Raw genomic sequence first — 15361 nt, forward strand, 5'->3', positions numbered from 1 at the left:
GTTTACCTGGTCAAACACAGTTTATAGTGTACCTGGCCAAACACAACACAGTTTATAGTTTACCTGGCCAAACACAACACAGTGTATAGTTTACCTGGTCAAACAAAACACAGTGTATAGTTTACCTGGTCAAACACAACACAGTGTATAGTTTACCTGGTCAAATACAACACAGTGTATAGTTTACCTGGTCAAATACAACACAGTTTATAGTTTACCTGGTCAAATACAACACAGTGTATAGTTTACCTGGTCAAATACAACAACACAGTTTATAGTTTACCTGGTCAAATACAACACAGTGTATAGTTTACCTGGTCAAATACAACACAGTTTATAGTTTACCTGGTCAAATACAACAACACAGTTTATAGTTTACCTGGTCAAATACAACACAGTGTATAGTTTACCTGGTCAAATACAACACAGTGTATAGTTTACCTGGTCAAATACAACAACACAGTTTATAGTTTACCTGGTCAAACACAACACAGTGTATAGTTTACCTGGTCAAATACAACACAGTTTATAGTTTACCTGGCCAAACACAACACAGTTTATAGTTTACCTGGTCAAACACAACACAGTTTATAGTTTACCTGGTCAAACACAACACAGTGTATAGTTTACCTGGTCAAATACAACACAGTTTATAGTTTACCTGGCCAAACACAACACAGTTTATAGTTTACCTGGTCAAACACAACACAGTGTATAGTTTACCTGGTCAAATACAACACAGTGTATAGTTTACCTGGTCAAATACAACACAGTTTATAGTTTACCTGGTCAAATACAACACAGTGTATAGTTTACCTGGTCAAACACAACAACACAGTTTATAGTTTACCTGGTCAAATACAACACAGTGTATAGTTTACCTGGTCAAACACAACACAGTGTATAGTTTACCTGGTCAAATACAACACAGTTTATAGTTTACCTGGTCAAATACAACACAGTTTATAGTTTACCTGGTCAAACACAACACAGTTTATAGTTTACCTGGTCAAATACAACACAGTGTATAGTTTACCTGGTCAAATACAACACAGTGTATAGTTTACCTGGTCAAACACAACACAGTTTATAGTTTACCTGGTCAAATACAACACAGTGTATAGTTTACCTGGTCAAATACAACACAGTGTATAGTTTACCTGGTCAAACAAAACACAGTGTATAGTTTACCTGGCCAAACACAACACAGTTTATAGTTTACCTGGTCAAATACAACACAGTGTATAGTTTACCTGGCCAAACACAACACAGTGTATAGTTTACCTGGTCAAATACAACACAGTGTATAGTTTACCTGGCCAAACACAACACAGTTTATAGTTTACCTGGTCAAATACAACACAGTGTATAGTTTACCTGGTCAAATACAACACAGTGTATAGTTTACCTGGTCAAACAAAACACAGTGTATAGTTTACCTGGTCAAACACAACACAGTTTATAGTTTACCTGGTCAAACAAAACACAGTGTATAGTTTACCTGGTCAAACACAACACAGTTTATAGTTTACCTGGTCAAATACAACACAGTGTATAGTTTACCTGGTCAAACAAAACACAGTGTATAGTTTACCTGGTCAAATACAACACAGTGTATAGTTTACCTGGTCAAATACAACACAGTTTATAGTTTACCTGGTCAAACACAACACAGTGTATAGTTTACCTGGTCAAACACAACACAGTGTATAGTTTACCTGGTCAAACACAACACAGTGTATAGTTTACCTGGTCAAACACAACACAGTGTATAGTTTACCTGGTCAAACACAACACAGTGTATAGTTTACCTGGTCAAATACAACACAGTGTATAGTTTACCTGGTCAAATACAACACAGTTTATAGTTTACCTGGTCAAACACAACACAGTGTATAGTTTACCTGGTCAAACACAACACAGTGTATAGTTTACCTGGTCAAATACAACACAGTTTATAGTTTACCTGGTCAAACACAACACAGTGTATAGTTTACCTGGTCAAATACAACACAGTTTATAGTTTACCTGGTCAAACACAACACAGTGTATAGTTTACCTGGTCAAACACAACACAGTTTATAGTTTACCTGGTCAAATACAACACAGTTTATAGTTTACCTGGTCAAACACAACACAGTGTATAGTTTACCTGGTCAAACACAACACAGTGTATAGTTTACCTGGTCAAATACAACACAGTTTATAGTTTACCTGGTCAAACACAACACAGTGTATAGTTTACCTGGTCAAACACAACACAGTGTATAGTTTACCTGGTCAAATACAACACAGTTTATAGTTTACCTGGTCAAACACAACACAGTGTATAGTTTACCTGGTCAAATACAACACAGTTTATAGTTTACCTGGTCAAACACAACACAGTGTATAGTTTACCTGGTCAAACACAACACAGTTTATAGTTTACCTGGTCAAATACAACACAGTTTATAGTTTACCTGGTCAAACACAACACAGTGTATAGTTTACCTGGTCAAACACAACACAGTGTATAGTTTACCTGGTCAAACACAACACAGTTTATAGTTTACCTGGTCAAACACAACACAGTTTATAGTTTACCTGGTCAAACACAACACAGTGTATAGTTTACCTGGTCAAATACAACACAGTGTATAGTTTACCTGGTCAAACACAACACAGTTTATAGTTTACCTGGTCAAATACAACACAGTTTATAGTTTACCTGGTCAAACACAACACAGTGTATAGTTTACCTGGTCAAATACAACACAGTGTATAGTTTACCTGGTCAAACACAACACAGTTTATAGTTTACCTGGTCAAACACAACACAGTGTATAGTTTACCTGGTCAAATACAACACAGTGTATAGTTTACCTGGTCAAACACAACACAGTGTATAGTTTACCTGGTCAAATACAACACAGTTTATAGTTTACCTGGTCAAACACAACACAGTGTATAGTTTACCTGGTCAAATACAACACAGTTTATAGTTTACCTGGTCAAACACAACACAGTGTATAGTTTACCTGGTCAAACACAACACAGTTTATAGTTTACCTGGTCAAATACAACACAGTTTATAGTTTACCTGGTCAAACACAACACAGTGTATAGTTTACCTGGTCAAACACAACACAGTGTATAGTTTACCTGGTCAAACACAACACAGTTTATAGTTTACCTGGTCAAACACAACACAGTGTATAGTTTACCTGGTCAAATACAACACAGTGTATAGTTTAAGAGCAGGGTCACCCCAGTGCAGGTGCATCGCCTGCGCACTCGGCAGGAGGCGCGGTGCCACGGCCCAGGCGTTACCCGTGTGCCCCTTGAGCGTGGTGATGATGCTGCAGCTGCCCGCGTCCAGCTTCAGAACGGTCACCTGGCCCGCAAAGTCGCCCACGAACGCGTAGTGCGACTCCACGTCGTACCTGGCGGGCGCCGCTCGTCAAGGAGACATCGCCCCGGAGGCTGGCGCTACCGCGAAGGATTTGCCAACCTCTTCTTGGTTCTTTCGGTAAAGTCACGTAGAATGGAAATAATGAAATAATAAAAATAAAACATTTAATAATTCTCACGACGTTTCGGCCACAACGCAAGCAACCGTCCTCAGGTGGAGAACAGGTCTGTCGAGAAGACTCTGTCTTCTCTGTATTCTCTACAGACCTGTTCTCCACCTGAGGACGGCTGCTTGCGTTGTGGCCGAAACGTCGTGAAAATTATTTTATAATGTTTTCTTTATATTATTTTATTATTTCCATTCTACGTGACTTTACCGAAAAAACCAAGAAGATGAATCCCTGCAGTCACGAAAGCTTTAAATCGAAATTTGCCAACCTGTTCCCGGCTGCAAATCAATTAAGCCGCTTTTTTCCGTTTCTGAGACGCCCGAAAGTTGCAGGGTGGGGTCCCGTTCACCGCTGAAGCTCGGGGCGGTTCAGCATTGTTGTTTTTTTTATTTTAGGCGTAGCACCACCATGTTGTAATCACAACGCCGGGAACCGTAGCGACACGACCGCACTCTATGACAGCTGGCGCCAAACTCTGCCACACGCCCTCCCGCATGGCCTTGTGGGAGCCTCGGTACGTCTTCTGACCCGAAGACGTTCCGATAAAGTTATTTTATTAAAGTTTTTCTTCAGGTTCTGTTCGGATGACGTACACACACATGTACATCATCGGAATGAAATCGTCGAAAGACGTACCGAGGCTGATGACGTACTACCCCGTACGTCATCGGAATGGGAAAAATGGCACGTCGCATCTGCTACAATTGCTTGCGAGGATTGTTCTTCAGCTGACAATGACACATTAAGCGCTTTTACACGTGACAATACAAGTTGTTTGACTGTATCGGGCGGTGGAGGGTCTTACGACACAGATTTGGTCATTGCCTCACTCAAAAGCAGACTAAGAATCAAAATCCCTGCCCCGTAAACGCACAATATATTTCTGTTAACCGACTTGTTTTTGTTTTTCGCGACAATGACGACGAGGAGGGGGGCAGGAGGAGGGGGAGGAAGGGGAGGAGGAGGAGGGAGGACGAGGAGGGAGGAGGATACTGCAGGCAGGAGGCCCAGGCGGCCGTGCGGTGTGAGCCCAAGCGGGTGCCGCTCTCCGAGCAGTGCCACGTGAACTGCTTGTCCTGACCCGTGCTCAGCACCCACTCGGACTCGAGCACAAAGTGCACGCCGGTCACGCGCTGTTGGTGCGCTGCACACACACACAAAGACAAAGATCCCCCAGATAACCTTTAACAGACTGTTGGGGCAAGCGCTGTTTAGCTAAATACAGTTATTCGGCGCAGGTTTTACCATATATGAATTCCTGCAGTCACGAAAGCTTTAAGTCAAGATTTTACTATAGACTGGATTGATGGCCTACTGCAACATGCTCATAGTTTATTCATGTAAACTCAAAAAAAAATTCGTTGTTGCTTCTTATGTATTTATGTTGAACTTGTTTTGCACCGTACGTTGCCAACCGTGCTAATGCAAGGTGCAGGGGAAGGGCAATCTAAGGACAAAAATCAGTTGTCAAGAAATTAGTTTTAAATTTATATTTAAAAGTGCATAGCTCCAGTGACTTCCTAATATCGGAAGAGCGTTCCAGACGGCCGCCGAAGCTCCAATGTCTGCCCTCAGACTCTCCACAGCCAAACTAATTAAAATGTCACGCGGCGCACAAGCATTTAACGCCGCGCCAATTACTATTTCAGCTCGCTGGTAAGTTCAAGAAATTGTATTAATAACTAATTGAGAAACTTGGTTTATGAGAATTATTGCTACAGAAATTTGGGCAGATCATTACGTGACCGAACCCAAAACACACATTGGCTCTAAAAATCTGCACGCTAAATTTAATTCACGTTTTATTTTCACTTTTATTTTTTCCCCCCTTCCAAAAGGCAGAGATGGTGACACTAAATGCGGGCCTCGGAGGCTGGGTCTCAACCGTACAGCGACTGCACGATCTGGCGGAAGGAAGCGACTGTGAGGCGTGGTCACACAGACGGCAGTGGCCGCGGCGACCTCTGAACCTCGACCTCTCCCCCCATTCCACAGCAGGGTGACGTACCAGCGTATGTCCTGGTGCTCGTCATTTTATTGAAGTCTTCAGACATCGAGAACTCCTGTAAGAGAGGCAATGTCGGATCACATTGGGAAATCCCTCCGGCCGCGTGGCTCGTAGCGTACAGCCACGGCACAAACCGTGTTCGTGAAACGCACAAATGCGACCGGATCTCAAGATGCTGTGCAACTGAGGTGGGTCGCGACTGTCCACGGCGACGTTCAAAGGGGGAGTCAGGGGGCTGAGGAGTCAGGGCGGGCGCGAGTCGGGGCGAGCGTCTCGCGCTGCTACGGTCCACGCACCGCCACGGCTCCGTTGTCGAGGCCCACGAAAAGTCGCCGTGTCTCAGGGTTGTAGGACATGGTACTGCAGGCCACTGTGCCGGGACACGCAGCACACACGCACAAAAGACAAAGATGAAGACCCCCCCCCCCCGTATAGCCTTTAACAGACTGTTGGGGCAAGTGCTGTTTCGCGAGTAGCACCTATGAAGGCCGGCACGGCACTCGAGGGCGTGGGTGGCCAGCACCACGCCCGGCCGCCTTTGTCTCCCCAGTGGCGATGTTTACACACATTTGAGGCTGTGTCGACCTTGGGGAGGCCCAGGAATGGTTCAGATAATCGCCACTGGTGTTGGCTGCGAGCGGGAATCGAACTCGGGTCGCTGGGTTCGAAGCGCAGCATAGCGCTAACCCCCACACTACTGCTCCCCACACGGCATGCACACAGCACGTACACAAGTACACAGCACACAAAACGCAAATGCAAACATGCGCGCAATACACACACACACCGCCTACGCACGGCACGTGTGCACAGTGCGTGTGCACAGCACGCACAAAGCGAATTGCACACACACGCACACGTGCACACACGCACACGTGCACACACGCGGCTTCAAACACCCCACTCGGCAAAACGGCGCAACCCAGCAATGGTGGTACAACATCCAGTAAAAGCATAAGTGGCGGTGATGGATAATTTGGTAAATATATTTTTTTTAATGTAAAACGAAAGTAAAAAAAGTAAAAATGACCGGGAGGTTAATTTAATAATTTTTAGATTCAGACTTTGGTTGTAGAGTGTACCCTCGAAATAGCGGGGAAACTCAGGGGTGGGGGAGGCTGCCCCGGGGATATCTGCTTTCTCAACTTTTATACGTCATGCAAAGTTAAAGAGCAAAAAGAAAGGGTGAAACAAAACCAGAACACTGAAACCACAGAGCATCTATAGTGGACTACACAGTGAAGTCCTGCTGTGGTCACTGTAGAGTTCGGAGCAAATGAACTGGGACCGCCTGGCACGTGACGCTTCCGGGCAGCGTGCAGACGCGGTACGTGTTGCTTTGCACTCCGTTCAATTCATTTTTATTTACTTTCTAACAGTACGACCTTTCTGTTGGGAGCTGTGGATTTACAACATTGAATACTAGAACTTTCCCTCGCCTAAAACCCTCTAAACCGGTTGGTACAACAGCAAAAATACAGTGACGATGCTTATTCAGACCGGACACAAGTGCATATTTTGGTGCAAATTATTCAACGAGTTATAGAAAGGGAGTATTATTTGCATAAACAAACGGGTTATTGTCAAAATAAAAAAACGTTGCCCATATGAGAATGCCGACTGGCTGGGCTGGCTGCACTCTACGGCTACTCGCGAGGAATTCTGTGTCGAGACACGGACCTGCCTTATTTCAATAAGCCCCATGGTTACTTGGGGAAACACCCTCAGACAGACTCCGACCAAAGCACCCTCCCCACCCTCAGCCACTCCACGTATGACGGGATCTATATCTGCCTGCATTATTCCGACGGCGCGCTGTACGATCTTGCGTCAGCAGCACAACGCTGTGCGGTGGAGGTTGCGGTGGAGGTTACGGCGGCAGCAGCAGCAAAAGTAAACACGACACACTCAATAAGCGAGTGGCGGCGGCGGCCAAGTGAAGGGAGTCAAATAATGAAAAGGTGACGGCGGTGCGGAGGAGCGCCGTGGCAGGGCACCGAGAGATTATGTGGCGGACGGCTCGTGCGCCCCCCCTCTCTCTCCCACTCGCGACCACTTGACTCATTTAAATCCGTGGATCAGAAAAAGCGCGGCAGGTTAAAAAAAGGGGGCGAAGCGAGAACCGGACGGTGGAAGGAGGCTGCGGCACCACAAACGCTCCGCGCGAGGTGCAGGAGGCATACAACGGACATTTATATTCACTTGCTTTATACAGCGTGTCCTCACCACGCCAGGCCGATTTCACCGGTGCGGTGCAGCCCGGTGCATTCATTTTCTTTAACAAGACCACGGTATTTTCCAATGGAGACCACATTTAGCCCATTTAAAGCTTATCGTGCTATTTTTTTAAAGAGCTTTTTACGCGAATAAAACACGTTCCTTCGGAGTGGGCAGGTAGGAACTTGGTTGGACGGCGCATTCGTGCGATCCGTGTCACGCGGCGCAAGCTGCGTGGGGCGGCGCGTCACGTGGTGCCGAGCCCGCCCGAAGCGCTCTATGAAATACAAATCGAGGGCGTCGCTATGCACGACAGATAGACAGACAAATAATCCCTGGTGGGCAGTGTGGAAATGTTGTTCCTACCTGTAAAACATAATATATATAGAAAGCGATATGAAAAGATCAATACAAATAAATACGACTGAAACTACCAAATACAGTGATACCTCGGTTCACGAACGCTTCGGTTCACGAACAACTCGGTTCACGAACAGAAAATTTCATAAAAATCTGCTCCGGTTCACGAACTCCACTTCGGTTCACGAACAGGAGCCGCGGCCATTTTTATGCTAATTCCAGGCTGTCACGTGGTCGTGACTTCCTGTAGGAAGATCGCGGAGAGAAGCAGAGACACAGAAAGAAGTACAGTACTGTACTGTGAGTACTGTGAAGACACTTTCAGTGACTTTTTGATTTTTGGTGTGCTTTTTAGCACATACAGTACTGTACTGTACTACTGTACTGTACAATACTGTACTTACTGTATTGTACAGTTCACCCGTTTGAGTGCTTACTGTCTCCCACCCGCCTCCCACCTGCCTTCCTCCATGCCAGAAGTCATCTCAAGCAAGGTTAGTGTTCTCTCTTTATACATTACTATACTGTACAGTACTACAGTAATGTGTATTGTCATTTGTTTCATATTTTTGTGCTTCAAAAACCAAAAAAACAGGTCAGAACGGATTAACCGGATTTACATTGAACCCTATGGGAAAATGTGCCTCGGTTCACGACCAATTCGGTTCACGACCAGAGACAGTTCACGAATTAAGTTCGTGAACCGAGGTATCACTGTATTGACATCTGATTCTGGAAGGCGCAATCCAACGCTACAGCCGGTTGACCGTCCGGTTACTAAACTTGGGCTGCACCGGCGCGGCACGTTGCCACGGAGCACGAGGGCACAGACAGCGACGAGTCGCCATTGCTCTCCACGCTCTTCAACGTTCGAGCTTCGCGAGTCCAATTTCATTTTTCGGACAATTGTTTTCCTCCTCACTTTTTAGGGGTCCCAACTTAAGCCCCGCTATACGCAGCGCGTGGCACATCCACCACACTTTTCTGTGGCGAGATGTGAAATCCCTCGCCTGGTATGCAAGAGGTCATGGGTTCACTCCTGTGTGGATTTTATTTCAGGTCCTCCAGTTTCTCCCACCACATTTAGAAACACGTGTTTAGAGGATTTGGCTGCTATAAATTTCCACGTGATAAGCCACTTCGTTGAGCTAACATTTGTGGCCAGGTTGCTTCTGTGGGCCTTACCTGGTAAAATAAAAATGGTTTTTTTCTGTTCAATTTCGAGGACCCACAACACTGGCTTTATTTTGGTAGGAAGACCCAGTGTGTTCAGAGTGTGTGTGTTGTGTGTGCGTGCGTTCGTACCTGGCATCGAATGAAACACGCTGGGCCAGAACTGGCCACTGTCCCTCTTGATCCACACGCGTATGGTTCTATAAAGACATGGGATGGAGAGGGAGGGGCGGTTGAGATGCGTGCATGCGTGCACGGGTGGGTGGGAGAGAGTATGGGGTCACGGGGAAAGCACGCGCAATTTATACTCCACTGAACAGCGACCGCACACAACACAAATAAAATCGCTAAAAATTACTTGGCATTCAGTCTTACTTGGCTTTGAGTTACGAGTGCTCGCCACGTATAGGTTCATTTACATGTAACATTCTTAACATTGCGTGACGGAGCGACGACCGACGTCTCGTGCTGGATCACGACAAGAACTAATTGTGGAACTTGTATCGTGCACAGTTTTTGCCAACAGACTACAGCATGCGGGCGACTCGGAGGAGCTGGAACTTTGCCCTCCATTCACCGAGCAAAGGGGGAAAAGGGTCCCGCTACATTGGGATGCTTGGACATTTCCATTCAGGCACGCCGTCAGAATAATACAGGCAGATATAGATCCCATCACACGTGTAGTGGCTGGGGGTGTGGCGCTTTGGTGAAAATTAAAGACGGTGAACCCGGACAATTCCAGCTCACGCGAGGAAATAACACTCGGATCGATATATAATTGGCACCATCTCGATACCATCGCCGTATCAGCAGTTGTCGTCCGGTCGTCGCGCAATGGATAGAGGATGAATGGCCTGCAATCCCTACTCACTTTCTTTTTAACCTTGTCCAAACACGGACTGTTGCATACTCTCGATCGAAGGTCTATCGCTTCGCTACTCGCGGATCGCAGTGAGCAAAGCTGTAAGAGCTTTGGAAGAGGTAATGACTGAGTTAACCCTGAAGCGGAGCGGCGTATTGCGACCTGCAGAGTGGCGAGTGGGTGAACACTGCGAGGATCAGACGAAACGGTCTGCTTGGACCGAGTCCTCAACATGGAGGAATCAACGAGTGAAGTTCACGGCAGCGGTAACCACGGTAGTAGCGATATCAGAGCGGTAAGCAGGTAACTGACCGCCTCCACGATGGTAACCATACTGACTGTGTGATAACAATGAATGAGCTTTTGCTCAACATCTTTATGAAAGACCCACTGAGCTGTATAGCGCTTTTCTAGAAGCGACCTGGCCACAAATCATAGCTCAACAAAAGTGGCTCATCATGTAGCAATGTATAGCTGCCAAATACTCCAAATGCATGTGGAGAGAAAAAAACCGAAGGAACCGGAGAAAAATCCAAGCGTCCACGAAAAGAGAACACGCAAACTCCACATATACAACAGGCGTCAGTCGGGATCGAACCCACGACCTCCTGCACACCAGGCGAGGTGATTAACATCTCCTGGCCACCGTGGCAATGTCTCCCGGGAAACTCTGCCAGGATTGCGGAATCGACCCGCCTCATCGCCCACGTTGACCCCCACGGCACTGGCGCCACTGCTTGTCCCTCCTCTCCGTGTGCTGTCAGCTGCCCCCCCCCCACGCACGCGCGCCAGGCTAAGTGCCCACGCCCTCGTAGTACCGCGTTAATGGCCTTTGAGCACCCAAAATCCCGCGTGCTTGGGGTTCAACACACACTCGTAACCATGGCAATGGGCTTGAGAAAATTCTGCACACCATACTTGTGTGAACGTGTGTTGCGTTTATGGGTATGGGGGCAGAGGTGGTGCATTGGCCAGTCATCTCAGTCAGTCAACCCATTGCACCTGGGTCTGTCCCATGACCTCCTGCCAGCGGGCGTTCGACACTTCACGTGGCCCTTAAAGTGCACATAGCCTGGCACAAGCGTCGTGGTGATGTCACCGCCACTTAGTGGCGAATGGCGGTTGCTGTTGCTTGGGTATGGGGAGCGGTGGTGCAGCACTCGGCACAATGCGGTACGAACCTGGCGACTTGAATTTGATTCTTAACACCATGGCTAACATTCGTTGTCGAGTGATATCGGAACTGGTTGTGGGCCCGTCCTGCGTCACCTTGACCTTAAATGCGTACCCTGGTGCAGTGTGACATCAGCAATGGGGAGACAAAGGCGGTCAGGCATTGTACTAACCACACCTCTCCCTTGTGCGCAACACGGCCCTAAATAGGTTCTTGCTGAACAGCACTTGCTTGTACGGTCTACAAAGTAAATGGGCGGCTCGACCAGGTTGCTCCATGTAGAGCAAGTGGCTCGCAATCAGAACGTTGCGAGTTCAAATCCTGGTTGGGGTGCGGGGGGGCTGTTATCTTATCTCATCATCCCTCTAGGTCGATAAAATAAGTACCACTTCGTGAGGTCAACAGTGGTTACCCTATTGATTTAGGAATTGGGAAATTCCACCACTTGCTCAGGGCTGCGAGCAGGAGATGCGCATACGACGCCCCGAATGTTCGCTAAGCAGAAAATAATTTTGACTTTGGATTCAGTGCAGCAAGCAGCAGCCCACCAAAGGTCACTGCAGTGCTCAACCGATTTTAGGCAGAACAAGAAAACAAATGCAATGGAGGGTACTCATTAATCTGATTCACTTCACAAGTGCGTACAATCCGAGAAATGTGCAAAATGCGTTATGTAAGTATATAAACAAATAAGAAAACGTAGCACTCACTTCCACAAAGCCTCCGTGTGGTGATTAATCGCAGGCTTCCTGCCGAGGCAAAGTTTTTACGAAAAAAAATATACATAACGGTTAAGCTCAGTGCTGAGCTGAATATGGGGGACCCTATTGGCAGTGTTGCTACAGGGAAATTAGGTGTCAAAGAATGCAAGTCCGCAAAAAAGCAGAGTGGTGCATGCTGGGATTGTGCTGAGAGACAAGAAATGGAATAATTCTAGATTTGAAGCTTTCGTGACTGCAAGGATTCATACTCTTAGGTTTTTTCGGGAAATTCACGTAGGGAAAAATAAATATAAAAAAATAATAAAAACATTAATAGAAATAAATAATAAATCATTATGTATACTTTTTTACTATTGTTACTTATAATATTTATTTTTATTTTTACCTACGTGACTTTACCGAAAAAAACCTAAGAGTAAGAAATGGAATACACAGATTTCTGATTTATTTATCTTTACAAAAGTTTACGATTTTTATTTTACCAGGTAACCTGGCCATTAATCATAGCTCAACGAAGTGGCTCATCATGTGGACATTTATAGCAGCCAAATACTCTAAACGCGCTTTGATTCTAAATGTGGAGGGGAAAAAATGGAGGACCCAGAGAAAAACCCACGCGACCATGGGGAGAGACACGCAAGCTCCAAATATGCAGCAGGTGTCACGGTCAGGATCAAACCCACGACTTCCTGTATACCAGGCGAGGTAGTTAATAGAGCCACCGTGGGGCCACGTGTACAGCTTGCCACCGTCATATCGACAGCGGAGGAAAGTCGGTGAGCGTGGGCAGGACATCAAGACTAATGATGGAGTGGCAGTCACAGGAGGAAACTCAGCCGCGCCCCACTGCGGAGACGGAGCAACGAAATCAGCTCATGTGCAGGAGGGAGCGAGGGTTTCCCGATTCACCAAGGATTTCTTGCGTAAACAAATAAGTTGCACATAAATGCCGTATTTATAACCCGAATGAGCGATGTAAATTCTAATCGTGTGCGATGAGGTTTAGGAAGCCGACATTTGTGACAGTTATGGTCAGGGCTATGATTATAACTCGGCAAATCCTATTAGCAAAAAACGACACTTAAAAAAATTATAATTGGGCCCCCAGAAGATGATGGCCAGGAGGTTAATTGGCTTCCCTTAGACGCCAGGGGCTCAGTGGTATGGGGGTCCACGATCGTGGATCCTATTACCCTCGGGGATATCCATCACATTTACTTCTCTTAGCAGCGGGGTTGAAAATCGTGGATAACTCCGTGGTTAATGTGTAATTTTCACCGCGACTCTCCAGTGAAAAAAGCGCAGATAATAAATTTCCATTCAGCAAACCACTTACGGCAAAAATCGTGGAGAATCTTGGATAAGAGGAAGACCTGGGCCAGTGGATAAAGGGAGTATGTGCCGAGCCTACAGCTGGTACAGATAATAGGAGTCGCGAGGATAATAGGGCCACGGATAAGAGGAGGAGTTCTCCTTATAAAAGTTATTCAATGCGTGCCGACTGATCGTGGTGAATCCGGGATGGGGCGGGAGGGGAAGGCGATGGGGGCATCCGCCTCCCCTTCGAAACCCCGAGAATTGTTTATTTGTATTGATTTACCAGAATATATATAAAAATAAAATGACATCGGGGCCCCTAATTAAAGGCTTGACATATCGGCACGGCCCCACCCCCCACTTGGGAAAATTGCTTCAGCTGCCTCTGCCGACGGACAACACATTTTCTGTATTATTATGACGAGGATGAATGAATGTCAAGCCCTGCGGTTTTGAGCACTTGTTATTTATTTTATTTTAGCGACACTCGGACCTGTTTGGACAGAGGGCACGATTCATGGAGCCATCGCTCGACACGCGGCTGTAAAATTCTACTGCCATCACGCGACAGCACCGCCACCACCACCACCTCGTCCCGGCGGCTCTCGTGCTGTGTGCTAGCCAAGTCACGTATTCTATTTATTCACGCAGTCGCCAAGCACAGGCCCCAAAAAACGTGAAGCGGCCAGCAACAGACAGCACTCTCAGAGCTGTAATTGGTCAAAGTTGACACGTCTCTTGACTTGATCAAGGTTGCTGTTATTAGAAGCGCTTGGGAAAATAAGGCGATGGGAGGGAATTCCAAAGTGGAGCAACGCAAGGGAAGAAGCAGACAGATCGTTGTCGTGACCCACAGTGTGGCGAGTAGACGAGTGGGAGATAGGTTGAGCGAGTGGGCGAGTGTATTGTTGGGTGAGGAATCCACGAGTGATTTTCAAACAAACAGTAAACCAACGTAGTGTCCATAAAGGAGTGATAAGTAGGCGGCTCGACTGCTGGTGAGAGAGTGCTAGATTATCGATCAGCCTGACTGCTTTAGGTTGAAATGAAGGTATGAACGTTTAACTTCTTTCCCATCGTACGTACCCAACCGTGCCAATCGGAGGTGTGGGGGAAGGACAAGAAACTAAACACAAAAAGCAGTTCTAAAGGAAATTAGTTTTCAATCTATATTTTAAAATTCATAGCTCCAGTAGCTTCCTCATGTCGGAAAGAAATCTATCACGTGCAGCGAGGTAGGAACTGGGCGCTCCTCCCCAAGATTTTACAACAGGAATTGCAACAAAGCCGTCGTCATCCTGAACGCTCACACAACAATGCGACGATAGCTCTCGCGAGATAGAGAGATCGCACCAAGTACCAAAATGCACGTTGGAGGGTGAGTCGGGCAAGGCGACACGCTTCCCCTCCCCGCCCCCCCCCAAGGTATTTCACTGCGACGTTGATATCTACACTGGAATGTGTAACTTACAAAAAACGGATCGGGAAAACTTATGGAATTATATCGGTCGAGTGCTGCTCTCAGGAGAAGGTCACTGTGACCTTTGACTCTGTGTGTTGTGCAGTGCGTGCTTAGTTTACATTCTGATGCCAATTTCTTTAAACGCCATAGGTGGAGGCAGGATAGGGTGTTAACGGAGTCATGTAGGAGAGTGTGTATACCTGGACACGTACTTTCACTATCACTTTGTCAAAAACCTCCCACGCCCACCCCCCCCATGTGGGTATACTAAAATGTGTATGGGCGTGTGCGTGGTGTTAAGGCTATACGGGGGACCTTTGTTGGAACACAAAGATTGGATTAACCGTCACCATTCTGGCCCACGACTATATTCCAGAATATATAATTTTTCTATTTTGTTTGTCCTCTAAAGGTCCCATGTTCTTTCTGTATTGTTCTCATTCATTTCAAGAGCCAACTTTTTGGGCATTTTCACATACATTGTTAGCAATTTATTAAATTCC

At 46.4% G+C, this 15361-nt stretch overlaps 1 protein-coding gene across 1 annotated transcript in view; it reads right to left on the bottom strand.

Moving 5' to 3' along the window:
- The window catches only part of WDFY2 (WD repeat and FYVE domain containing 2), a 28664-nt gene that overhangs the window by 6644 nt on the left and 6659 nt on the right, over window positions 1–15361 (bottom strand). The window contains exons 3-7 of the mRNA XM_078614014.1: window positions 9454–9521; window positions 5868–5941; window positions 5572–5626; window positions 4557–4707; window positions 3313–3425 (exon numbers count right to left, since the gene is read on the bottom strand). Of these exons, the coding sequence (XP_078470140.1) occupies window positions 3313–3425; window positions 4557–4707; window positions 5572–5626; window positions 5868–5941; window positions 9454–9521 (461 nt within the window). The remainder of the gene's footprint in view (window positions 1–3312; window positions 3426–4556; window positions 4708–5571; window positions 5627–5867; window positions 5942–9453; window positions 9522–15361) is intronic.

Source organism: Lampetra planeri, chromosome 43 (assembly GCF_965212315.1).
Source record: "Lampetra planeri chromosome 43, kcLamPlan1.2.h2, whole genome shotgun sequence".
NCBI lineage: Eukaryota > Metazoa > Chordata > Hyperoartia > Petromyzontiformes > Petromyzontidae > Lampetra > Lampetra planeri.